Raw genomic sequence first — 24,945 nt, forward strand, 5'->3', positions numbered from 1 at the left:
CTGGAGAGCAATTGAGCGAACATTACCCCGTGCGGCGAACGAAAACGTCGTCCATTTCGAAGTCCGAAAATGCTTGATTGATAATCATTTCCGACCTGGATGGGATGTGCCGCATTCACCAAGGGTCAGCACTGCGTCTCGTTTGCCAATCGGAGACCAAAATGCTCTTTCAGAAAGCACGAGGCTCGCATCGTGTATCCGGTCTCCTTCGAAATAAGTCGAGGATCAGTAGCAGGGGGAGGCGCTTATCTGGCCAAACAATCTGTGGTCGAAGGTACCCCCCAGACAGTGTGGAGATTCGCGTCGCTACATAGTTCACAGAAATGCGGGCAGCAACCATGGTACGCTGGTAGAGTAGTACAAAGTATATCCTAACGTCAAGCTTCTCTTGCCAGTAAGGAAAGTAAGAGCAAACAATGATGCGAGACGAGGCGCTTTGTTTGAAAGCGCATATGCTGCTGCTCCGCGGCGTGCGGAGCGTGACCAGGGTGCACGCTGAGGCCGAGGCGCACAGCTGCTCACCCGGTCCATCGCTTTGGAGAGCAGCCAAAGAGGCGAAACTTATTGGCTGAGAGCAACGGTCAAGGCAGGAACCGGGCGCGAGGCTCGGCGAAAGGGTGCATCGAATAGTTACCCGCAAGATGAGCTCCCTTGCAGATGGACGCGGCGCCTGGATAAGCAGCCTGTGCCTCCCAATGGGTGAAATAGGGCGTTGTCTCGGGCTCGATGGGAGATCGGCCTGCCCAAAAATTCCCGAAGCAAGAGGGCATATATGATGTCAAATCCTCCTTGGGACTCAACATTCAAATCCTTCTGCCCCTCCACACAGTCGGGTCCCTCCAGTCGCCGGCTCCCCAGGGCAAAGGGGCAAAGTGTTGATTCGACCGGCTTGCTTCTCCGCGGTGATCTCCGTCGAGCAAAGTGGATTCTCGACGGCTGGCTTGGCCATCGTCATCGCGCGGGTCATGCTATTGCCAGCGAGTGTTGAGTTCCATACCACACGGCCGTCGGGCGTCCTCTAAGCGACGATCCGCCTCTCATCTTGCGCCCACGGCCGAATATTATCCTGTTGTGATCCTCCGCCGTGGAGAACCTGATTTGTAATTACACCGTCCTGACACCCGTATCCATCCCCGTTCCGCGCTCTGCCTGGTGGTATTATGACAGTACATACCACCCCCAAACCACAAGCCCGCCCCTCTCTCCTCTCTCGCCCCGCGCCGTCTGTCGTCTCGTTCAGCCTTAATTCTTCCCGCGCAACTTTTCTGGCGCCCTTCTGCTTCGTGTCCTTTTCAACGTTTTTCTTTATACACTGCCTAGTGACCCGTCAATTGAAGTCTATTGCTGTCAAGTCTCGCTTTTACCGCTACAGAGCCTCTCTCCGTCGGCCTTTGTCTAAAGAATATCATTCTCCTCCCTCTGCGTAGATGAGTTACCCATCCAGAGATCGGGATCGTGACTGGGACGAGCTCTCTCGCCACTCCGATCCGAGAGCGACCTATTCTACCTACAAACGTTACGTCATTCCAGACGACAATTCAGCAGCTTGTCGAAGAGACGATCTCAGTGACCGTCAGCTCGCAATCCGGACATTGGACCGGGAAGACCGGCGCACTATGCCCCGACATTACGATTACGAATATAGCCTTGACACAGACTTCGACCGTGGGTCTCCCTTTTATATACAAGTTTTCACTCCTAAACCAAAAAACCCATTCTTCACATCAAGCCCTGCTGACAAACATGGATGTGCCAGCGGTCTATCGAGCGCCCAGCTACGCCAGCTACTCTCCCAGATCGGATTCGGAGTACCAAATAGTCCATCGTTCCGAAGCGATGGATGACCGTTTTATGGTCCGTCGTGATCCGCAAGATGATGATTTCTACTATCATAGGCGGTTTCGTGAATATGACAATGGGCGATCATATCCAGGATATGAAGTGATTAGCTATCGCACTGAAAGCCCGCGACCATCGCGCGGACGGAGGCGCAGATGCAGCAGTGATGACGACATAGTTCATGTCCGCCGGAGCGATAAGGAAGAAAGCCCTCATGGCTATCGACGGCATCTCGCCGAGGGTGCCCTTGTCGGTGTAGGCGCTGCGGAATTGATTCGCCATCAAAGCAAGAAAGCTTCAGAAAAGGGCAAAGAAAGCACTCTAGCACGCTTGGGTAAGGATGTTGGCGCAGGGACGCTTGGTGTCCTTGCTGCAGACGCCATCGTCAGGGCTCACAGCCGTCATCGTAGTAAAAGCCGCGCCCGGAGCAAGAGTCGCCATCGCTGCGAGTCACTTGACCGAGGAAGGGATCATCACCGTCATCGATATCGCTATCATCATCGACGCTACCATAGGCATGGTAGTCGCTCCTCCTCGACCTCACGTTCTCGGGCACGCACCCTTGCTGGACTTGGATTAGGTGCGGCTGCCATCGCTGGAGCCGTTGCTTTAGCCAAGAAACACTCCGAAAAGAGCAGCCAACAGAGGTCGTCATGTCGCCGGAGTCGATCGCATCGTCGCCGCTCCTCTTCAGCTTCTTCGTCCTCCGATGCACGCGACCCCGACCATCGCAACAGACGAATGGCAGAAGCCGGCCTTGCTGGAGCGGCAGTTGCTGGCTTAGTCGACCACGTACGCAGCAAATCTCGATCAAGGAAAGGCCGCTCGCGCAGCAGAATTCGAACCGGAATCCCTATCGCTGCAGCTGGCTTAGGAAGCGCTGCGATTGCTGCCGCCTACGAGAAAAATAAAGCCAAGAAGGAAGACAAGAAGGAAAAGGAGACACGGCGTGCACGCAGTCGATCTCGGTCCAAAAGTCGAGCACGATCGTCTTCGGAGAGCCAGGTCGGTGTTCCGCCACATCTGATCGAGTATGGTGATGATCCGGTATACGGCCGTATCCCAGCTTCTAATTACTATGGTCGAGCCGAAAGCCCGTACCATACACCGCGAAACCACACCCACAGTCGCAGCCGTCGCAGCCCATCAACAGATAGCTGGTCATCATCTGATCGAGAAAGCGGGAGGAATCGTCGCGACAAACGTAGAGAGAGAAGTCGATCTAGAGACCTTGCAACTGCCGGACTTGCCGCCGCTGGTGCTGCGGGGCTTGCGGCCCATAAATATGCACAGAGAAAAGAGCGAAAGAAGAATGAGAGGGATAGAAGTAGGTATTTTTTTTCCCATCCGTTATGTTTGACCTCTTCAGCTTCCAGCATTCTCCGTTTGGAAGCTTTTGTCAGATAGTTGTTGATGCAATTGTAGGGCGTGATGAAGGGGAAGCCCGTCAAGATTCATACGATGATACCTACAGCACCACACCCTATCCTCCCTCTCCACCTCGACCAAGTGCTTCTTTGTACCCGCAGGGCAACTATTATCCTCAAACAACCCAATTTCCCCAATCACCCAACCAGACGACAGGACCCCCACCAGGTCATTATCAATATCCTCCTTCAAACTACCCACCCCCTGGAACAGCATCAATGCCGCCACCAAACCACGTTTCGCATAATCCTGCCGATTACCCGCCACCTCCAGGTGCGCCTCCACCTGCCCAACATTACAATTATCCAGTTCCACCAGCACAGGATCCCTATGCGCATTTGCAGCCTCGGGGTGATGAGAATGTGAGTGCTGTACCGAAATCCACCCACCCTACTGAACAGCACCAATTTTCATATAAGGGTGGGTTTAGGTAGCATAACGCAGAATACCTTCGTACTAACATATTCTTTTGCAGGTGTAAGCGAAACCAGTGAACTCAATCAACCGGATGGCCATACGTTCAGCACGTCAAAAAGCCCTTCATACGCGGATGAGGCTCTTGTAACAGCAACCCTTCATGGGCGTCCTAGGTCTACAAGCCAACCTGCTACAAAAACAGTCCAGTTCAACCTCCAGCCGGATTACGCCTCGGATGACCTCTCCTATGAAAACGGCTATGAAACAGATGATAGTGATTCCACTATTGACGGCTGTAATCATTCGCGCCATCTTCGTACACCTCGACGTGCTCAAAATCGTTCTATTCACTCCCGGTCGCATACTCCCGCCCCTATTACTCCAAGGCATGTACGGAAGCATGAGGTCCGGTCATCGCAGGGCGACCATTCGGACTCCGAGAGTACAGTTGATTTACCTGACCGCTTTGATTCGCAAGGGCATCTTGTCAGAACGACATGGTGGTAGTATGTGAGGATGCGTGGCTTGGTTCTTTCGTTTTTTGGCTAACTCCAGAATTTCTTTTATATCATTCGCTTCTAGTTTTTCTGTCGAATTTGATACTTTGAATTATTGGATGCAATATACCTAATTGTTTCTTGATGAAGGTTCAGCTTGGGCGGCAATTGTCGGGCATGTTAGTGATCTAATGACTCTGGCTGATGAAGGTTATGACTGCATGATTTTGGTTGTAGTTTGAGCAATCTAGTGTTCTCTAATACCGTTGATCTTTATATTCTCTTTGATTTTCATGGAAGACCCACTCTTGAAAATTACTCGGATTATTATTCAAGAGAGAAACTCTCGTTGTTCCATTGGTACCCTGTTGATCGACTCGTGTTCAAACCCCCAACTGTCACAGGATTGGCAAGCTGCATCTAGAATACTCATTCATACAAAAGTCGTATGACAGATAACCGTCTGATTTTGCCTTAGATGTCCCACCATAAATGCAACCTAACTCATGGACCGTGAGGAGAGCTTGGTAGCGCGTGGGGAGCAATTACCCTGTATCTGGTATGTCCACAACAGCTCCCGGGTTTTGCGCCCCGTAAGTACCCTAAACCCACACTGTCAAATGATGTATGCATGCCTGCATCCAAACACTGGCCAGCGTCGGTCCAAGTTGTGAGGCAAAGACGAAGGCGGCAAGCTCGTTTTGACTCTAGACAATGCCACTAAATGTCCAGGTGAACAAACATAAAACAAATCAGTAGAGAGTGTTGTAGCTCTGAATTATGGATTGTGAATCCTTCTGTGAGTACATATGTAGAAGTGGAAGCAGACCATGATTGCGCTTGGGTCCAGCCAAAACTCCGCCTGCAGCTGCGTGTGGACTGGCTCTGCTTGCGGATCGACCAGGGAATACTGGGGCTGAGTTTGAGCTAGGTGGTGGCAGTGTGCCCGGGGTACCAGTTGTTGCTGTTCATGGACGTACTGGCAGGCGTCTAATGAAACAGAGTTTGGAGAGAGCTGTGCGACACTGCTGGTAGTACTGGCCATGGAGGAGGGCGATGGGTAGCAAAGCCTGTCGACAGTTGCAATGAGTTGACCGGCTCGAAGCGAAGTCACTGTGATATATGGTCAGCTACTTGCCGGATCGGGTGGAATAGGGATTAAAACACAGATCAGGCGGCCAAGAATAGGTACGGCTTTCTCACACAGGCTGCTCCTCGACGAAAGTATTTGAAAGACTTGCAAAGAATCTAACAACGTATTCCTGATCTCCTCGTTTTCAGCATTATTTTCCGAGCCCGTCCAGATGACTGCTAGCCCAATGGCAGCGTGGAATGCATGGAAGCTGGCCAGGCCAGCTGTGTCCACTTATATGGTGCAAAAGCAGGAGACTCGGATAGAGTCTTCTGGATTGCTAAGAGACCTTTGGCAGAATCAAGCAGCGGTCACGCGACACACGTGTTGCACTGTTGGTTTCTCCTGATAGATACCGGTTCAGTGCCGGAGGATGAAGTAGTAGGAAGAGTTGATGAGAATAGCCGAAAAGAATATTCATATGCGCTACATGGTGATTTGGAAGTGGTTGGACATTCGAATGGGAAAAATATCTCGTTCTCCACGCGTCTTGCTGCACCTCGATTTCCTGGTCAAGTTTCGCTATAACGCTCAGAGAAGGTTGTTGAAGTCCGAATATTTCATATCCTACAGGCGATATCATACAAGCGAAATTTAAAGTGGAGACACGTCATTGCGTACTTAGGTCCTGAAGGAAATGGCACAGGCCTATCGTCGACAAGATCACTATCGTTGGCCTCTACCGGTAGACGAATGTCCTGGCTGAATTTCTGCTGATCAAGGTTCCCGAACGACATTTTTTCTCATGTATAATATCACTAACGCAGCCCAACAACGACGGCGTTTTTCAGCTTCAACAGTACCAAGCCTAAAATGATCGGGATCTAGATGGCATCCTATGGCAATAGCAACGTGATGGCTTACCCCAATAAGCACCCAGCATCGCTGACTGTTGTGTGTTAGCGCATATATTAAAAGCACCAGAGCTTGGAGACTATGTAAAGAGTGCCGTCACATCACTTCGTCTGCCACTAGACATTGCATCGCAGCCGTTCTATAGCAAGCTGACACTACTCTGGTGTTGGCAGCAGCAGTGGCTTCCCTGCCGATATCGAGAAGTAGAAGATCATTTTCGTCAAGACCATTTACTGCAATCGATAAAACCACAAATAGAAGTGCCAGCCTGGATAACAATGCTGAGTTAGCATCTTCCTGGAAACAAAAGTACTCTGTTTCAAATGAAGGATCATGAAGAACATGGAAAAGCTACATCATGGTAAGTAAAAATAAAGGTATCCTGTCGTCAAAGAATGGAACCTACAGGGGAGAAAACTTGAAAATATGTGTTTTTTAAAAGATCACAATACTTCCGAGGAGGTAGGTGTGCTATAAGCTCGCTGAGACTTGCAGATATCTTCCAGTTGAATGGAAATCCACAACGCTTCTCTTGAGTGGTCATACTCAGATCTTCAAAATTATGCTTTCACTGATCCTTGGGGCCACTGGATGAGTTGGCTGCTCTACCGTGCCTAAGCTATCACATCCCAATCAACCGAATCTTTTTGCGTGCCCAGTGTAACTTTTTCTAATAGCAAACACATCTCGCTCGCCAGATCGAGGAAGAACTCCCACGTCATGTAATGGTGCAGGCTGCCCATGGGCTATATAAATGGCGTCGCCAGCCTCGATCACTCTGTCCATTGGTGCGTTGGAAGAGAATGATAAGATTCGGATTGTTGAAGTCGTAAAATCCAATTGTCCCACTCTTGGCCCCCATGTGAACCACTAGTACACCGTATAGGCAAAATTTGTCGGAGGGCGTTTCATCTTGACCAAGTTGAAAAGTTGTGCTTTTGTCCATAAACCCCTGTCAAGTGGGAGAGGTGAAATTTTGAAAGTGGCCATCGCAATACACTTATACGCATTTGGAGAGAGTGAACATGGTGTTTGGCAATATTCCTTGTTAGCCTTGTCATGGATTTTACATCTCTCTCTGCGCGAGCTGGCGGGAGACGGCATTCCGTACTAACTTAGGGCGGAAATTGTGTGGATACGGTGCGAGAGTTTGTGGCTATGATTCTTGCGACTATCGCACCTGAGAATAACAGGCGAAAATAATGCTTCTTGTCCGGAAAAGCTGCCCGGTCAGAGTCCTCTGACTTGGTTAACATTCTTGAGATAAAGATCACAGAGTTAACTTTGGTCAGGTTCTCTGCCCGGTACTGTTTGGCGGTTGATGAGATACAGAACCTCGCACAAGTTAATGAATGTCAAGCATTTAGAACAGCAATATTTTTAATGTATAATCATAGAGAGCAGTGTACTGGTTAGGTTGCAACAATTTGTAGTCAGGCTCTCTACCAACTACTAGTTTGTTAGCCAGGAACTGGAGAGACTTGATAGAGAAGACTCAATTTTAAATCATCAAAGTGATCTAACAGGGCAGATAACTGACAAACTCTGTCGCTGCACGAGGGTGAAGTCATCTACTATTAGTAAAATAACGCTAACCTGAAGCCTAACACATGTGGTGTCGCCATTGAAATAACTGTGTTATTGGAAGAGGGGCTTTGGGTGGTGGAAACCTGATTGAGGACATGCGGTATTCTGCAGGATCATGACAAGTTCGATGTGACCTTCATAAACGGACGAGTACTCCATATACAAAGCTGGGATAAAAGAGCACGGCGAGGTCGCTTTTCAGTGCTAAGGTGGGGCAATTTCCGAAAGTCAAGATGAGTATGAAGAAGAATTACAGAGAGCCAGTGCCGAAATTTCTTCGCTTACTCTGCTTTTGGGCATCAAGTAGATATTCTGCAAGACAGAAATTCTGAGGATAAACTACTCCGTAGCGGAGAGATGGACGGATTGGGTACTCTCTGCATTCATGTAGATAATGACCTTTCCGCGCACTCAAGCAATATCATCTCACACAAAGCGTATCAGGGCTAGGATGCCGGGTTTCCGTATTTTGTCCATCGGAACAGGTCATAGCGCCCATCGCTGTACTCTGTGTAGTGGTCCCCAAGATCAATACACACAACAAAGGCCCCGATGTGTTTCAAATGATGCTCATGACTTCCATTCCTATAACCAGTCATTTGCCCTAATTACAGAGCTTTCGCCGCCATGCCTTGAAAACAAGAAATAAAACGGAAATGAAAAGCGACATGACATGACCATGATAATTTCGATTTATCAAGAAGGAAAGGTTTAGAAGACGAGAGCAGCACCCTTTGTTTTCTTATCACCACTGTTGAGTTGAAGACGATAAATTAGCAATCTCTCTGCCCAAAGGGGCTGGGGTATTCCACGATAACTTGGCCAATAGCCAGGGATACGTACCCCAACTCGAAGTGCTTGCATCGCTTCAAAGCGAGCTGTGCCTTCGTCTTGCACACGGTGCACTCCAATCGCAAAACGACTTTCTTGGTGGTCTTCGCCTTCTTTCTGAACACAGGCTTGGTCTGACCACCATAACCGCTCTGCTTGCGGTCGTAACGACGCTTACCCTGAGCGAACAGGGAGGCCTAGAAATATTGAAAAGGGGGTTTTAGTAACCGTCTCGTCATATCCTAGTAGAGTTTCTTTCCACACGAATCACGTCTCCGTAGAATGCGACATCCTCACCTTTCCAGCCTTGTATTGGGTGACTCTGTGCTGGGTGTGTTTCTTGCACTGCTTGGACTTGCAGTATGTCCGGCGGGTTTTTGGAATGTTGACCTAAATCGAATGCGCCAAAAAGTCAGCCACCATGCCTATCACCCATGTATAAAGCCTTATGTTTCTGATTTTGATCGATCCGGAATGTCCAGTAAAATATCAAATCGGAATGTTGTGAACGGGGCTGTAATATCGTATACCCAGATGGGCAAGGCGATGGGACGCATCGAATCGTGAATTTAGTGTGCTGCCCGCAAAATTTCGTGAATAGCTCCGGATCATCCTCTGCAATCGCAAATAATCATTGTTGTATCGAAATTTTGGCAATCGGAGGAAAAGATCTGGCCATATCGGCTCCGTTCACACGCTTCCCACTTCCCTAATCTTCCCAAACTCCAAATGCGCGCCCGCTTGAAGGTGGTTCGATGTCGATGGAGCTTCAGTCGATGTCCGCATCTCCCCGCGGCACGCCGGACTCCGTCTCTTCAAAAAAGATTTCGAACTCCAAGTAGCAAAGAAAAGGCTATCTTACCATTTTGACTGATTTGGCCGGATCACAAGCTTGGTGTCGTCGTTGTCGTCTCGGTCGTTGAATCACGCAGTGCGGAGGTTGAAGTGTGCGTTCCCTTCGCTTATGGAATTTCCACACCGCACTAACCGTATTCGGCAACCACCACTGCGCCAATCCTCCACTTCAACTTTCACTCTGATAATTTTCCCCAACGACCACACTCATGCCTGCGTGGTTGAATTCCTCTGAATTTGTTCATTGCAAGAATAAATTTCTAGTCTCTACTCAAGGCTATAGAACTCAGCCAATTCGAGTTCATCTCGATGGTTAAATATTTACTCCCTTCAATTCTCACATCATCCGCAATCTCTTCCAACTCATCAATATGGAGTCCTCGTCACCACCTTTCAAAAGGCGGAGACCCTAGAGGCTATATGCTTATCGTGGAGACACAGTATCATCGCATTGCAGATTGAACCCGGGCATTATGAAGATTTTACCGTGTGAATTAGGTGATTCAGCTACCACGTCGAGCACTGGCAACTTGGCACCAGCCATTACCGTGAAAATTTGGTGCCGTTGTGTCAATCAATTACAGCTATGCGGCCTCAGAGCAGACCGGATAGAGCCTTCCCAACCCAAAGACTGTAGTTGATTTCTTGCCGTTCTCTGAAGCTCGATGGACCAACTGTCGTCGACATATCCTACACAGAGAGCCAACAGCAGGTGATACGCTCCTGATTTGTGTCTTCGGGTATTTTGCCAGAGTTTGCGAAAAGGGAGAAGATAGAACTTCAGACAATGGAACCTTTCATCATCGCACGAAAAATGTCAATCTTGAGCGATTATTTAAGGTACTAGGAATATGTGTCATACTCTGGTTATCTTTTCTCAAGTTGTATTGTCGCAGCTAGAGTCAGATTTTCGCCTCAGTGTACAGAGTAGATATTTCACAAAATGTGACACCGTCGCGATTTTGTTGATGTGCTCTGTACCCTGTAATTTCCTCGCGTTATCCACAAAGTATAGAAAATGACAAAAACTGTTCTGAATGCTGTGTATTTGGCATTTGCCTTCTTCAAGAGAATACTCTTTAAGTAATATTTTCATTCCTATTTACCATTTGCATGGATTATGACACGACTCGGTTTTCGTCCCAGGTGTTTGTCTTCCTACCAAGTAGCGCTTAATAACACCCCACCTACTGCGCAATGTGCGTGCTGTGCCGCAAGGTTGAGTTGGGACCCCGCCAAGTTGAACCCCGTCGACACCACATTGCGTCAGAAGACAGCATATTCATTTTCTGTCCTTTGTTTTCTTCCGGTCCTCTCTAAGCCAGTATCTGCATCTTGCAGCATTATTCTGTTTCATCGCTCTTCCAGAATTAAAGCAACCAATAAAAAAAACCACTAAGCGCCGCAAAGATGCTCATCAAGTAAGGGCTCCGGTTCCCGCATTCCGACCAAGGGAGATGAAAACATGGAGAACTGATTTCACTTCTTTCACTCCGACAGGGTCCGAACACTCACAGGCAAAGAGATTGAGCTCGACATCGAGCCGGACTACAAGGTATGTAGTCTGCCTCTTTAATCCTTCCCCGCCTTCCTGCCCTGCCCTGCCCTGCAAGGCTACAGCCGACGCGCTTCCTTTCCACCGGTGGAAAGGCAATGAGACTATTCCTTGATAACCGACAAATTCCTCACATACACACAGGTCTCCCGTATCAAGGAGCGCGTGGAAGAGAAAGAAGGAATTCCACCAGTCCAGCAGCGCTTGATCTTTGGTGGAAAACAGATGTACGTGGAGCATTCCGATCCTATCTCCTGGGCATTTTCTCGCTTCCACTCTTCTCTCCTCCTCCTGCCTTCCCCCTCCTTTTTTTTTTTTTTTTTTTTTTTTTTTTTTTTGCCGCAGGGGATGCTTTCACAGAACTATCTTTTTGAGAAGACCATATCGTTCTAACTTCTATACTCTCTCTCCACCAACAGGGCAGACGATAAGACTGCACAGGATTATAACCTTGAAGGCGGAGCGACACTTCATCTCGTCCTCGCACTCCGCGGAGGAAAATAAATATCGGAGATCCGCCAACAGGCAGAGAAAAGGATGCATGCAGATAAACGCTTTGGCCGACCGCATCGGTCGAAAGGGAGCATTGATAGTCGGGCTTTTGTCCGCATGCATAACCCGGGTCGGAGACGTTCTCGTGTCCGAGGCAGCCCCGGCGACCACAAGCCGCGCGGTTTCTTTTCTTTCCTTTTTTTTTTTTTTTTTTTTTCTCCATGATGTTAACTTTGGGCGACATGCATCTGCCGGAAGGCCGATTCCCACCGTGATTTTGGAGCGTAGGCGTACTCGGACATATGTTAAAACATTCTTGACCCTTCGTCTTTTGCCCGCTTCTCTTTTGTTCATTATAGCTGGCGAATTGTTGGAGGGCTCTAACATTGCCTTTTGTATTGGAGTACATTGATTACAGGTCTTTCGCCGCTTATTGTCTTTAGATATACAGGCGATGCATGGGAGTTACTAGCAGCTCTCGTCGCCCTTCAGCAAATACACTATCTGAATCGAAGTGTTAAGTAGGTATAGAGAAGTTGGACATCATATCAGCTTTGCTTTTCATTCACCACCGGATAAAATAATAATATGCAAGAAGGCAATATTGTACACCAAAACCAAGCAAAACGGCTAAAACCTCAAAAACTTTTCCATCGTGTTGCTAAAACAACTCATTCGAAACGACTCATAAGCGCTTTAAAAGCTTAGGTTCACGTCGAAGAACTCCCCATTGGACCATAGAATTCTCTGTCCATCAAAAGAGGAAAGGAGCAACGGGATAAGTGTTCCGAAAGTTCTAATGCTTTAGAACGAATCCGGAGGTAAACCTCGTCAAACGCCAGCCAGCCAGTTGAAACCGTTATTCCCAACTACTTCGAAAGTAAAGAAAACGCCGGCCGTAAATGCAGTAAAAAGGACAATGCCGCCATGATTGTCATAATCGCATGAAGCGTGTCCTGGGTATCGCGACTGTCGAAAGGAGAGCAACCGCAAACGCCGAAGCCTGTACGCCCAAATCCTTTAATAATATTGACAAACGAAGATAATGGAACGAGATCCGCCCTATATCTTAAGGAGGTGCGGGCTATCCAGCCGCCTATGAGATGCGCTGCTTCTTCACCCTGCTTCCCTCTGGCACAGCGTCCGATCCGGCCAAACCGGAATCGAGAAGACGCTTCGAAGAGGCCGACAGGCGAGCTGGGTCCGTCAGCATCTGTGCTGGCAGAGGGCCTGCCCGTCTTTTCGGAATGAGAAGAGGATTAGGTGGTGGTCGCCGTCTAGGTGGTCCGACAGCCTTGGGAGGGGTCAGTGGCTTTGCATCTGGCTGAGGAGTCGCGGTCGAAGAGCTGGAATTTTGCTTCGGCGTTTCAAGACGGGGCGGCTTCGCCGTAGCGGGTCTGGGCTGTGGTACTCCGGAAAGGGTCAATTTTGGTTCGGTAAGGGGCAACCCTGGAGGCTTGGCTGTGATGGTCTGCGGGCGCCCCAAACCGGAAGAATTTGGCCGCGTTAGGGAACTCGCTGGCCGTTGCGAGCTGGTGCTCGATTCCTTTATCCGCTTCGGAGGAGATGCGCGTGCCGCCGGCACCTTTCGATCAGTGTTTCGTTGAGCAAGTCGTTGCTCATACTTGTAATCTTCGACGAACGAGATCGGAGCCTTCTTAATCGCCGACGCCCGTTTGTTTAACTGGTGCGTCGGGATGCAAAGTCGCTTGTTCCGCTTGGCAACGGGCAACGCCGACTTTTTAGGCTTGGTTGTCGTGGGCAGCTTTGGCTTCTCGAACGTCCACCGCGAGGTCTGGGAATACGGCGTAAGACCCTTGTCGTTCTGTGTACGAGCCCGGACGAACACCGGCTGCAGGCCGCCCATCTGGCGGTCGTAGTTGGCATACTTCTGCAAGCTGGTTGGTTTTTCTTGCGGAAGGCCCAGCTTCCGGGCGTTGACCACTTTGGGCGAATGCTTGGCCTTCTCGGAACGAAGACCATTCATGGCCTGCTTGACCCGTTCAGCTTGCAGCTCGAGCTCCCTCAAGGCCTGCTGCCGCAGAGAGCGGTAGAAGTTGAACCAGCTTTCCGGGTTTTCGGGAAGCTTGACATCCCTCCAGAACGGGATGTCGCGCTTGATAAACTCGATCCAAATCTCGCCTGTATATTCCTTGAGCTGAGGCGAGTTTGTCTCGAGGGCATGCTGTGATTATTAGAATTAGTCGAGCTGTCATTTGAGGAGGATTTAGAAAGACAATCAAAAGGACAGGTAAGTGAGACTAAGAGTAACGTACCAACTGCCTTGGGTTCTCGACCTTCAGAAGGATAGGTCGAACGAGCCCATATGGCGCATCTCCAACGTCGTAGATGGCTTTTATAAAAGGCTGTTAGACCAAGTCTCTTTTTCAAAAAAATAAATAAATAATAATAAAAAAAAAAAAAAAAAAAAAAAAAAACCGATATAAGACTCAGGGGAACCAAACTCACCTTTGGCCTGCTTCACACAGGCTCTGCGAGCCATGTGGAGGAGCGACGGAACAACCATCTTAGCAGAAACCGGCTTCCTTTAAAAAGTGGCTACTAAAACAGGAGTGAATGATACTCAGCGGGGTCGAGGCCTCGGGATCAGTCAGGAAAAGTGAGTTTGACGAGCGGAAGATGGAGGCATATGATGGCAGAGTGAGAGTGGCAAGTGAAAGAAGAAAAGGGGAGAAAGAAAAAGAGAGAGAAAGAAGGGGAGAGAAGATATACACTTGTGAATGCATGAGCCCAGATGCCATCAGGGCACATTGACTCCATTCACCGTGAATATCAGTATTACTATTGAGATGTCGAGACGCAGGCAGAACCCGCCCTTGACGCAGCTCGCCAGCCTGCCGTCGCTCACCGCCCGCCGAGTTCTCGACACTCATTGGCTGCAGCTAACCAGCAACCGCTCCCGTCACGTGAAGCTCATGCTGACTCACCCCCCTACGGAGTACTCCGTGCGCCGAAGGTGCCGCCAAGGTTACGCGGAGAACAAAGAAGGCTACGCGACCGCACTGAAAATCCTCTCGGGGAAAAGTGAAGGACTCCAAGATCGAGGAAGGTAGTGAAATTTAGACTATGGATTCTTCCGCGCAGTGGGGTGGCCAGCCAAATGTCAGGCTGTCAAGCTTTATGCAACCCCCACATTCTATGTACCACCCTTTGAAGCTGGAGAAGCTCTTCGGAGTTGCCAAGACTGCTTCGGAAAATCCAAACTCGACCTCATGTCTCGAAGCATGCACCGAGCAATTTTTCCAGACTCCGTGCTCCGAGCAGGAGACGAAAAGCCTAGTTATCCCACAAACCAGTGGCTGCTGGTGAACCTCACTGTCAGAACCACAGTTTTACCTAGTTAGCTAGTATTGGTTTTAAGCTCCCTCCTCGCGAACCCCGCTCTATGTCGCACAGTCGAGCAAAATCACAACCCTGGTGTCCTATGCAGAGAGCCTTGCTTACAAAATTAACAGGGGCAGATTAGTCATTCTAACCCACCTCCTCCTCGATATTTATCCTGGGTCTCTCACAATCGTAGATCTCTGCAATTAGCTTTGATTTAGCTGTCTGTTGATATCCAAGTTGATCATTGCACAGCCTGTGGTAACTAGGCCATACTGACGGCGAATTTTGCTCCTGGCACGTGTTGTTCAGTCTGTCATATCAGTTATTTAGCTAGTTACTAGGGAATCTGGATGTCCCTGTTCTGAGTTAGCGCAAGAGGCTCGTCGTTCTGTCCTCACCCCATCCTCACCTCTCCTTATTGCCTTTCGCCCCCTACCTCACCAATCCCAATCATCCTGTCTCCCCACCAGTTGCCTGCCTTCCCAAAACATAATCAATTTAGTCAAGTTTACATGATGGCTCAATTCGTTCTGTCTTGACTGGGTGTATGTGACCTGATGCTGAAATTCTTTTGGGGAGGTGGGGGCGGCCCCTCCCTCCATTGCACTCTTTTCAGTTTCTTTTGTCTTTCCTCAAGTGACTCTTCATCATCCCCTAAATCAATAGTAATGGTCGCCTGAGAGTCTCTGTGAATGTTCGGATCAGTTGCTCTGCTCTTGGCTTCGCTATTGATTGTGACCCTAGCTTTGACAGTAAATTCGTGTGACAACATCTCCACTTCATCGGTGCCTGCATCACGAGAAGCGCTGACATTCACAAATCGCGCTCGCTTTTTAGCAATTTCAAAGGTAAGCTGACCCTGATTGTTGAAAGGGAAGCAACAGATATGCTGCTCTCGAGACTCGCAATGTAGAACTCGCGGCTTCGGCCTGCCGTCCCAGTTCACGCCATGCCGATGAACCCCTTCGTAGCGCAGACGTAGAATATAATAAGAATGCTCATCCCACCAAAGGTTCTTTGGTTGCTTGGCTTGAGTGCCCAGGGCGAAGCGAGAAGCACAGTTAATTAGAACACAGTCAGTGTGTTAAAGCAGCCACCAAGTCTTAAACTCATTATAAGCCCCAAGTTGTGGAGCCATCTGATATTGAAAACGGTCGCTCGATTCAATTTTCAATGGAATTCCATCGTCATCCTTGCAATGCTCCCCATACTGCTTGAAAAGCTTTCCGGCTTCGCTCCTATCAAACTTTCGAGAAACCACTCACCGATGGCGATCACGCACAAGGCAACTTTGCCGCAGAATAGACACACGCTGTGTTGTACCAGAAGGCGTAGATGTTTGTACTGAGGACAATGACGCGGGTGTTGGTTGCAGTGTCTTAGATGAAGCTCTGACTGCAACAATTGAGTTAATAATTGTTTCCAACAATAAAAAAAAAAAAAGTTAAATCATCAACATACGTGGAAGAAGAAAGTTCTCAACAATGTACTCTGCGAATTTATAGCGCCCTTGATGCTGTTCTTCCGATTCGGATCCCAGGAAGCAAAATCGTCAAAGAAGGATAAGGCGGTCATAATGTCCGAGTCAATCAAGTTTTCCGCTCCCGAGCATATGTTTTCATAGAGGTACAAGAAAAAGAACAGTAGAAACGCATCTTTGGATGCAACATGTTCAAACGTTGCCTGGATAAGTTGCTGCAGGCTTGTAGCCTTTCTGTATTGTTAGTTCGGGGCCATAATGTTGGATCAGCACATCAATGAGAGTCGTCGCTGTTCCATGTTGTTGGGCTGTTAATGAAAAAGGGTGCGAGAAATCCGATACCCCTTCTAAGGATGCTTGACGCTTATGCTTACGCTTACGCTTATGCTCAGGCATTATCAATAACATTGATATAAGACAGTAAAGACAAGTGTGATGGAGAAAGGAAGGCCACCACAGTTTGCATTAATACACATTGTCAACTTATCGTGGACGTGCCTGGTTTATTAATTGGCTCCCAACTTTATGCCATAACATACTACCCACTCCATATGCTAGTTTATCTTGGCATACGGAGTGCAGTTCGAAACAAAAATAAGTCAGAATCGTCAATCTAATTTTGTAAGCTCCTCAAACCTAGAATTACTTTGATCTCGGAACGAGCTTGCATGCAGTCTTTGAACAAACATTCAGGTTAAGACCTGAGGAAGTACATACTTTTTCAGGTAAAAGACAGCCGTGATTCTGCTCATTTTGTGCTGAGGCTGCTGGGAGATTATGTAAACCAACACGGAGCATTAATCGTGTTTCCACTGCAAATGAAGATTTGAGAACGTCATGACCAGGTTCTAGCTTCCAGAAAGAAAGAATAATTGTTGAACCAGCAATTGACTGCCCCTTTTTCTCTTTTCTTTCTCTTTCTCCTTATTTTTCTGGTCAACCCCTTGCTGGTTGACTGTGCTTATCTCGTTTGGCGGGTACATCGTGTATTCCGCCCGTTCAAACTGGGATACAAAGCCGTCGAGGGGCTATCATATACTTGCTTGTCATCATTTTGATAATCACACCGCGCTTCAAGCGGGGTAATATAGTATTTTTTGCGCTACTTGCTGCTTATGTATGATACGGAAATCACGGCGCTGCTCCCTAGGCACTCCCAGTCCTACAAGCACCCTTCTGTAGAACGCAGCGGCAGAGTATGCGAAATGAGGAAAGCAGACCACGATGTCGAGGGCCGCAAGGTCTCCGCCGAAATTGGCGGGGAGGCACAAATTGCTACGGTTGCAGAGACAAGCATGGACTTTAGAACCGCTATCAAGCTTTACCCGAAAGCAGCTGCATGGTCGTTGTTCTTTTCCCTGGGAGTGATAATGACTGGCTTCGATCCCCAGATCATGGGTAACTTATATGGAGTCCCAAAATTTCAGGAGGACTTTGGGTATATTTTCAAAGGAAAATGGATAATCTCTGCCGCTTGGCAATCTGGTCTTAGGTTCGTGACTGGTGGAATCGGCCCTAGTTCAAATACAATCATTGATGGTCGTCTAGCATGGGAAGCCCGGTTGGTCAAGTCGTGGGTGCTTTAGCGGCAAGTTATCCAATGGAGTGGTTTGGGCGGAAGTCGACGTTCTTGGTTCGTTGGAGTGGTTATTCAAATGCCGCGGCTGTCACTTGCTAATCACATTGGGAGTATACCTAGACTTGCGTGGTCCTCACTGCGGGATGCGTCTTTATCCAGTTTTATGCTCGTTCTCTCCCTGTGTTGCTGGTGGGTGAGCTGCTCGGTGGTCTCATCCTCGGCTGTTATGCAGTCATTGCTCCAGCATACGCTTCTGAAGTTTGCCCGGTCGCTTTACGAGGTGTGTTGGCCGCGTACATAAACTTATGTTTTGTCATCGGCCAGTTTATCGGGAATGGCATAGCTGCCGCCACCCATGGACTAGATTCGCATTGGGCCTATAGTATTCCGTTCTCCATGCAGTGGATTTGGCCAGCGATTATCCTTTTGGGTATTTTCTTCGCTCCTGAAAGTCCCTGGTGGCTGGTGAGGAAAGGAAGACTTGACAACGCTGAGATGTCACTTCGGCGGCTAGCATCCCCAAGGGTGGACGTCAAGGCGACCTTGGTAAGCAAAATATGATGCAATGATGCCCCTAGCTGGCATACTGTTAACGGCTCCTGATAGGCAATGATCATTGAAACTGATCGGCTGGAGCAGGAGATGGAGGCAGGCACTACATACCGGGATTGCTTTAGGAAGATCAATCTTAGGCGGACTGAAATTGCTATCGGCGTTTATACTATCCAAGTCTTTAGCGGAATATATCTCATCGGTTTCTCGACTTATTTCTTCACTTGTAAGTCTTCGCTTTCGTCTAGAAACGACCTCGGAGAGGTTTGCCTAACGTGCCACAGTGGCTGGCCTGTCAACAGATAATGCATTTAACATGGGCGTAAGGACATTATTCTTGTTTAACCGTGGAGAAATATTGCTAATCGCAGATTTAGATCGGGTTCCTTGGTGTTGGATTCGTAGGGACATGTCTATCGTGGGTGCTGCTCTCATATTTTGGTCGAAGAACAATCTATGGCAACGGCTTGGGGGTAATGGCTATTATTCTGTTTATCATTGGCATTCTGGACTGTACCCCCAACTACCTTGATCGACCTGGCGTGATTTGGGCGCAATCGTCGATGATGCTGGTCTGGAATTTCACTTATAATATATCCGTCGGCCCCATCTGCTTTGTGATCCTATGTGAATGCTCGGCGACGAAGGTTCGTTCCAAAACCATTGCCATCGCTACGGCTATCCAGGCGATTTTTGGAATTGTCATGACTGTTGCCATTCCACATATGATCAATCCGGACGCGGGAAATATGCGAGGGAAGTTGGGATTTTTCTTTGGAGTAAGACTACTACCCTGTGATTTTCGCCGCTGCATATAGCCCAGTGCTAACTTATGCACAAGGGTTTATCTATAATTTGCCTCCTGTGGACATGGTTTAGGGTACCAGAAACGAAAGGTAGAACATACGAAGAGCTTGACATTATGTTTGAGCGCAACGTACCAACTCACCAATTTAAGGATTATAAAGTCATATAATCTATTAAGAATATTCAGTGGTTTGACTCAGGCCTCTTTGATGCACGTCTTGCAATCCAGGCCACCCTTTCAGATATTTTATCATCCACATTAGTTTAATTTGGGGGAAGCATTGTGTTTCCCACCATACGTACAGCACTCTAGTAGTTATGCAAAACTTCCCAGTCCATCTAACGCACTCTGCTCATCTCCCGTACCTACATCGGCATCCTCCTCATCTCCTCCAAACTCCAATACTTGCTCATCTCCTCCGCCCCTAATTCCCTCACCTCCTCGTCCAAATGCCTCCACAACACATCCCCAAACCCATCCATAACCGCCTTCAGCTCCTCTAACCTCAATTCCCTCTCCCTACCCTTACACTCCTCTAAGTACACATTCAACTTCTCCAAACCCGCATGAATCTGCCTATGCTGGTCGATAAGCCCCACGCCCTTCCGGAACGCGGGCATGCGCTGTGCAAGGTGGGGAAATATGGACTGCTCTTCTATAGCGTGGTGAACCTCGAGATGGGCGCAGAGATCTAGGCCGATAGTGAGGAATTGGTGGATGGAGAGATGTTTGGGGCGACGTTTTGAGGTACAGGCGTTATAGAGGATGGTCCAGGATTGGCGGAAGTTATTGTGCTGTTGGGATTCAGGTGGCACGTTTTAGGGTGAATACGAATATATATAGTACGGAGTAGCTGGCTAGGAAAGAAATGCGTACGTACGAACAAATCCATGCGCTCCGCGAGGCGGTTGTAAATACGAAAATCCGCCGGGGACAATTTGGAAGAAGATTGAACGCCGTCTGGGGTGGGCGTCGAATTGGACATTGTAATTCAAGTTTCCGTTGTACTCTTCTGGTCCACTCAAAATTATATTATTACTTATAATAATATACACTCTCCATTGCAGCAGTACTTCATATATATTCCAGAAAACTTCATCACCATCCTTCGGCTTCTCCATGCAGCCCCAAGCGATTCAAGCACTACCCCACTTGGTGGGTTAACGAACTTAATTGGAAAAAAGGCCGAAATCCGAGATTTGTAAGCTTCGGACTTATCGAGTTATTAAGTATTGCATATCGCGCACAACCTTCATGGTGGAATACATGCAGAACAAAGGACTGATTAATTACATATTGGCTGACAGAAAAAGACAATTAGTCCAAACCTCTCCCAGAGGAAAAGGAGAGATCCAAATGATAATAATAACAAAGGAGAATATTCGTCCACAAGCAGGAGAGTAAAATAAAGCACAGGGTATCTGAAGACTGTAATCATATCGGACAAAGTCGATCAAAACATAAACATCGGAAAAATGATAAGGATAGACGGTTAATGAGTGTTAACTTGGACTACTGTGCCGGTTTGGTTTTGACATTGCTGGCTTGCTGCCCATTTGGCATCTGGACCATCCAACTTGGCGGGGAGATACCAGTTTGGTCATGAATGGTAGAGAATAATGGAGGCAAGCTTTGCATAAGGTTGCGGATTGGAGCGGTAGAGTCTTGCGAGCCTTCGCCAGAGCCTAAATGGACGCGGTTAGAAGCAATGCACGAGGCGTTTGAGGAACACGGCATACCGGTATTCCAGACAGTGATCTTTGGTTCCATGCCATGAACTGCCTTTGCATTGGCGTTTGCAAGCTTCTCGTACGTATTGTTCTGGATCATCATGTACTGGAGGAGGCCTTGTGGTCCGCCGAAGGCGTTAGCCATTGCACTGTAGGCCTTGGCCATCTCCATCAGACCCTCTGCCTCCTTTTTCTTTGTGATAAAGGCTGCTTCTGCTGCCTTTGTCTCCCGATAGTCTGTGTACACATTAGCAGCTTACTTTTCGTGATAGAAATGATCGAACTTACATCGTGCATCAGCCTCCATGTTACACTTGTACAACTGTGCGTCTGCATCCTTTGTCTGCGTATAGAAGCTGGCGTCGGCATTTTGCTGTGCAGATTCTCTAGCGACCTTGCTCTTCGTGACCTCCGTGGCTCTCAGCCTCTCCAACTCCGTCTCCGCACGTTTCGTCTCAACTTGTTTCTGCAGCTCGGCATCCTTCACCTCAGACTGACGCTGCGCGGCAATCTTCTTAAGCCGAATGTCCATATCAAGCTCCGTCTGGCGGTTGGTGAGCTGTGCATCTGCCTGTGCCTTTTCACTTCGACGCTTGGTCTCCAAAACTGCCGTCTCTGCGTCGATCTTGGAAATTTCCTGTTTAGTCTTGCCCCTCTTCTCAGCTTCTCCGATTTCACCCCTCATCCGGGCTTCTGCGACATCGATCTTTGCTTGGTTGAGTGCACCTTCGTGAGCTTTTCTACTGAGGTATGTGAAGTATTCGCTTCCGGGAGCGTCCTGGAGTTCTTTGACGTTGGCATTGTAGCTGTACGCTCTTGTTTAGTGCTATGTCACGCAGGAGGAGGAAACGGAAACCCAGCTTACATCCGCAGACCAAACTGATCCAATTCGTTCTGAACATTGTCAATGACGTGCTGTTTGAAGACCTGTCTCTCCTTGAAGATCTCCTCCATGGTCATACTGGAAACGATGACACGGGTCTCGCCCTCAATGATGCCTTTGACAATGTCCTGCACATGATTGCCTTCGGTTCGCGTAACTCTGCTCGGAACGTCTGCATCTCCGGAGAGGAGAAGAGCATACTTCTTGAGGGCTTCAGTGTTGTTATCAGGTCCAATGGTGAAGACTGCTGGCAGGGAGAACTGGAGCTTCTCGATCGTCATTGCTTGCAGATTGAGGGAGAAGTCAAAGGGAGAGATTGAAATCCGTCGGCACTGGGAACTATTTAGCATTACAAGCATGGCCCAAAAGACAAGCTACCGCACCTTCTGCCATGGCAGCACGAAGGCTGTCTTCTTGATGAGTACATCCTTCACCCCACCCCCGGTGATAACCAGGTATTCATGGGGCTCCGAAACGTTGTAGCTATTGCTGTGTCAGTAAATCACGGTCATGGCCGAGGATTGCATGGAAGACTGACAGCATTGTTGCGATATGATCTTAGGAGATTGCGTGAGTCCAGGGTTAAAAAGCGAACTGTAGTTTGCAAGATGCTGAAGGCGAACCAGAAGCAACTTCAAGTGATGTCAACCAGCAGGAACGAAAGGGCTTATCGCTGCTGCTTTATACCCAACGCGCAGCACGATCTCGACGAAAAATCACCGGAGGTGTTCCAATCTATTGAGCAATTTCTTGCATTTCACAAGGCACACCAAAACGGTCTACAGGGGTTGAAATAACAGCAAGGCGCCGGGGGGTGGGGACCTCCGGGTTGGTCGAACTGTCATGGGACAACGATTGATCCACTATGGTGCCTAGGCTGTCTTTGCATGGAACTGGAAGTTAATTAACTTGATAACTGACTCCAACTCAACCCCAGACTTCTGGGATGCGACGAGACGCCCAATTGGCCGTGTCCACGGAGCATTCTACCGCCAATCGACCCGACACGAAGAGAAGATAGGTGCCTTGGTGGCCAACGTCGTCCTCGCTTTACGGAGCTTGGGGTCGGTCTCGGCAGCCCTGACGTGCATTCACTACCTGCACCTGGGCACGCTGGAGGAAGCTCAGTCGTTGCTGGATGCCCTCATCATTGTAAGTAACCTTCGTGACGGAATGACCTTTCTACTATTCCCAACTTGCATCATGGAGCCTATGGATAGGGCGAAGGATCGTAGCACTCGGCTAATCAGCGGCCGGCTATCTCCGAGGGCGACTTTGAGAGCAAGACTGGCATCATGCTGGGACCTCTCCGCTCCTCCATCGATTTATTCCGCGTCTTCCACACGGGAGAGTCCGGCATCGCGCGCGCTTCAGAGTTCAGGGGGGCTGAGCGGCGCCAAGCCTGCAGCGGGCAGTGACTTGGTTGAGCCGCAGTGGCCGGCCCAAAGGGGACTAGCGTGCAACAGCTGCTGCAACACTGCCCTTCGTGTCCGTCCGGCGGGCGTCGTGATAGGTCTGTCAGCCTTGCAGCGCGCCGTCTCCTCGATGCCGACTTCCGTGACTTCACGAGACCCGTGGTCACCAGCCCCGCGATCCAAGGACTGGGACGATGCCACTTGATCCTTTCCCTTTCACGATCCTCCAAACGGAGTAAACAACCCTCGTGCATTTGCATGTCCTGCCCCGAGAACAGGGCGGCACTTGAGCCATTTTTGACAGTGCCCTCCCTTCAGGCTTAACGATTTAATATCTCCTCTGAAGGACACAGTCTCAGAATCAACACGTCTATTTTTGCCGAATCGGCAGATTCAGGCAATAGTTTCAGCCTTTCCTCTCGCAAATTTGGTGAGATCTTCCGTCATGGGTCATATACCAGACGATCCAGCTCCGTCATACGAAGAGTCAGTGTCCTCCAGGCCGTTCAGCGGGACCGACAGCAAACATGCGCCGGACTTTCAACCTGCAATGCCTCTTGCTGCTCAACTTGCCAACACTCGGACTCGGCGCATCAACGCGATCCTTGAGACATACGTTGATCCGCTGCTCATATCACAAGGCGTGGCAGGGCTCTACAAGACAATATTCATCCTTGTACCTTCTACGGTGTCCAGTCTCCAAGATGCCGTCAGTAACGCCTACACTCAACCACCAGAGCCCCAGGTCGTCGGCTTCCCCGCCAACGAAGTGGTCAAACTCATTCGATTGAAAGGTGAAGAATATGCTATGGAGTTTTGGCGGCAGCCAGCGGTCGTCGCAGAGCTGGAATCCTCGATGAAGGCAAGACTTGTGTCTTCGGGGCACAGACTGTTCGAGCCGAGCGACGTTCCGGCGGTGAACCCCGAGCCCTCTCCCAAGGTTCAGGAAACAAGGAAGGTTGGGTTTTGGGGGAAAATAAGGGGAAGGGGGGTTAATGACGACGAGATAGAGGACCGAAAGCTTGGTTGGCGGGCCGAGGAGCCACAGGCTGAAGGCTCTCCGGGAAGGATTCCTACCGGCCTGGTCAAGGTTTCTGTGCAATGGAAAGAGATTGCATTGCGGATTGCAAATGACATGGGCCTCTATGAGAGTAAGCGGGGTCCTGCTTTGTGTATCGTCGTTGAAGTAGGGACGTAGTACGAGCGATGACCTCAATTGAGGTGTCCCATTCCATGGGTCCGTCTGTAGCCCTTTCCATGGAGCAATGAAAGAGACTTCCCAGCACCTTCACGGTCCGATTTGTCTTTTTGGCTTTCATTCCAAGCGTTTCAACGTTCCGGCTCCTGGCCCCATTGGACCCCAGGTCACGTGAAATTCTAACTTTCTGCGAAGGTTTCTATGGTGGGATGTTTGGAAGCGTTTCGACCGAGGGGTAACAGCCGCGAGAGTGTTGGCATTAGCGAGAGTGCCTTGGGTGTTTTACATTGTATATTAAGGTAAGCATTAATATATTGAGTTATTGAAACGTTTTCAAGTGTCCTTCTGTTGGTTACACCGGTTTTGCGCCTTGGAAGATGGGGCGATGCAGCTGAGTCTCATAATTCGAAGCCATATAAATATTGTTTCTATTTCATACCCTTGGAGCTATGGCTCCTGTACGA

At 48.9% G+C, this 24,945-nt stretch overlaps 8 protein-coding genes across 8 annotated transcripts; 4 read left to right on the forward strand and 4 right to left on the reverse strand.

The window, feature by feature from the left end:
- Nucleotides 1–1,427: 1,427 nt before the first annotated feature.
- D8B26_002241 (uncharacterized protein) lies at nt 1,428–4,443 on the forward strand (the record flags this gene model as incomplete). The annotated part of the gene is made up of 4 exons (XM_003066163.2): nt 1,428–1,665; nt 1,757–3,166; nt 3,265–3,629; nt 3,743–4,443. 4 exons carry the CDS (start codon nt 1,428–1,430, stop codon nt 3,746–3,748), a joined length of 2,019 nt encoding a protein of 672 aa, XP_003066209.2. The 3' UTR covers nt 3,749–4,443.
- Nucleotides 4,444–8,111: 3,668 nt separating this feature from the next.
- On the reverse strand, nt 8,112–9,521 carry RPL44 (40s ribosomal protein L44e). Its single transcript, XM_066123768.1, has 4 exons — nt 9,449–9,521; nt 8,884–8,976; nt 8,599–8,783; nt 8,112–8,506 (listed from the first exon to the last, which is right to left on the reverse strand). The coding sequence occupies exons 1-4, from the start codon at nt 9,449–9,451 to the stop codon at nt 8,467–8,469; spliced, it is 321 nt and encodes a 106-aa protein (XP_065979843.1). The 5' UTR covers nt 9,452–9,521; the 3' UTR covers nt 8,112–8,466.
- Nucleotides 9,522–12,436: 2,915 nt separating this feature from the next.
- On the reverse strand, nt 12,437–14,265 carry D8B26_002243 (uncharacterized protein). The gene is made up of 3 exons (XM_003066166.2): nt 13,958–14,265; nt 13,765–13,841; nt 12,437–13,673 (listed from the first exon to the last, which is right to left on the reverse strand). Exons 1-3 carry the CDS (start codon nt 14,013–14,015, stop codon nt 12,585–12,587), a joined length of 1,224 nt encoding a protein of 407 aa, XP_003066212.2. The 5' UTR covers nt 14,016–14,265; the 3' UTR covers nt 12,437–12,584.
- A 3,256-nt stretch (nt 14,266–17,521) lies between these two features.
- On the forward strand, nt 17,522–19,448 carry D8B26_002244 (uncharacterized protein; the record flags this gene model as incomplete). Its single annotated transcript, XM_066123769.1, has 6 exons — nt 17,522–17,893; nt 18,016–18,441; nt 18,502–18,673; nt 18,732–18,769; nt 18,825–19,226; nt 19,289–19,448. 6 exons carry the CDS (start codon nt 17,522–17,524, stop codon nt 19,421–19,423), a joined length of 1,545 nt encoding a protein of 514 aa, XP_065979844.1. The 3' UTR covers nt 19,424–19,448.
- Nucleotides 19,449–19,620: 172 nt separating this feature from the next.
- Nucleotides 19,621–20,508, reverse strand: D8B26_002245 (uncharacterized protein; the record flags this gene model as incomplete). Its single annotated transcript, XM_003066169.2, has 2 exons — nt 20,136–20,508; nt 19,621–20,049 (listed from the first exon to the last, which is right to left on the reverse strand). Exons 1-2 carry the CDS (start codon nt 20,238–20,240, stop codon nt 19,621–19,623), a joined length of 534 nt encoding a protein of 177 aa, XP_003066215.1. The 5' UTR covers nt 20,241–20,508.
- Nucleotides 20,509–20,767: 259 nt separating this feature from the next.
- On the reverse strand, nt 20,768–22,411 carry D8B26_002246 (uncharacterized protein; the record flags this gene model as incomplete). The annotated part of the gene is made up of 6 exons (XM_003066170.2): nt 20,768–20,940; nt 20,995–21,222; nt 21,274–21,791; nt 21,851–22,200; nt 22,252–22,351; nt 22,407–22,411. 6 exons carry the CDS (start codon nt 22,409–22,411, stop codon nt 20,768–20,770), a joined length of 1,374 nt encoding a protein of 457 aa, XP_003066216.1.
- Nucleotides 22,412–22,711: 300 nt separating this feature from the next.
- On the forward strand, nt 22,712–23,654 carry D8B26_002247 (uncharacterized protein; the record flags this gene model as incomplete). Its single annotated transcript, XM_066123770.1, has 2 exons — nt 22,712–22,736; nt 22,806–23,654. 2 exons carry the CDS (start codon nt 22,712–22,714, stop codon nt 23,486–23,488), a joined length of 708 nt encoding a protein of 235 aa, XP_065979845.1. The 3' UTR covers nt 23,489–23,654.
- D8B26_002248 (uncharacterized protein) lies at nt 23,632–24,576 on the forward strand. Its single transcript, XM_003066171.2, has one exon. It carries the CDS (start codon nt 23,729–23,731, stop codon nt 24,479–24,481), a length of 753 nt encoding a protein of 250 aa, XP_003066217.1. The 5' UTR covers nt 23,632–23,728; the 3' UTR covers nt 24,482–24,576.
- Nucleotides 24,577–24,945: the final 369 nt, after the last annotated feature.

Source organism: Coccidioides posadasii, chromosome 1 (assembly GCF_018416015.2).
Source record: "Coccidioides posadasii str. Silveira chromosome 1, complete sequence".
Taxonomy (NCBI): Eukaryota; Fungi; Ascomycota; class Eurotiomycetes; order Onygenales; family Onygenaceae; genus Coccidioides; species Coccidioides posadasii.

Coding starts and splice junctions, on each gene's coding strand:
- D8B26_002248 (XM_003066171.2), top strand. CDS start 23,729: ATGGGTCATATACCAGACGATCCAGCTCCGTCATACGAAGAGTCAGTG.
- RPL44 (XM_066123768.1), bottom strand. Junction 8,784..8,883: donor CCCAATACAAGGCTGGAAAG/GTGAGGATGTCG, acceptor CAATATTTCTAG/GCCTCCCTGTTCGCTCAGGG. Junction 8,507..8,598: donor TGCAAGCACTTCGAGTTGGG/GTACGTATCCCT, acceptor TCAACTCAACAG/TGGTGATAAGAAAACAAAGG.
- D8B26_002243 (XM_003066166.2), bottom strand. CDS start 14,015: ATGGTTGTTCCGTCGCTCCTCCACATGGCTCGCAGAGCCTGTGTGAAG. Junction 13,842..13,957: donor CTGTGTGAAGCAGGCCAAAG/GTGAGTTTGGTT, acceptor CTTTTATAAAAG/CCATCTACGACGTTGGAGAT. Junction 13,674..13,764: donor TCGAGAACCCAAGGCAGTTG/GTACGTTACTCT, acceptor TAATAATCACAG/CATGCCCTCGAGACAAACTC.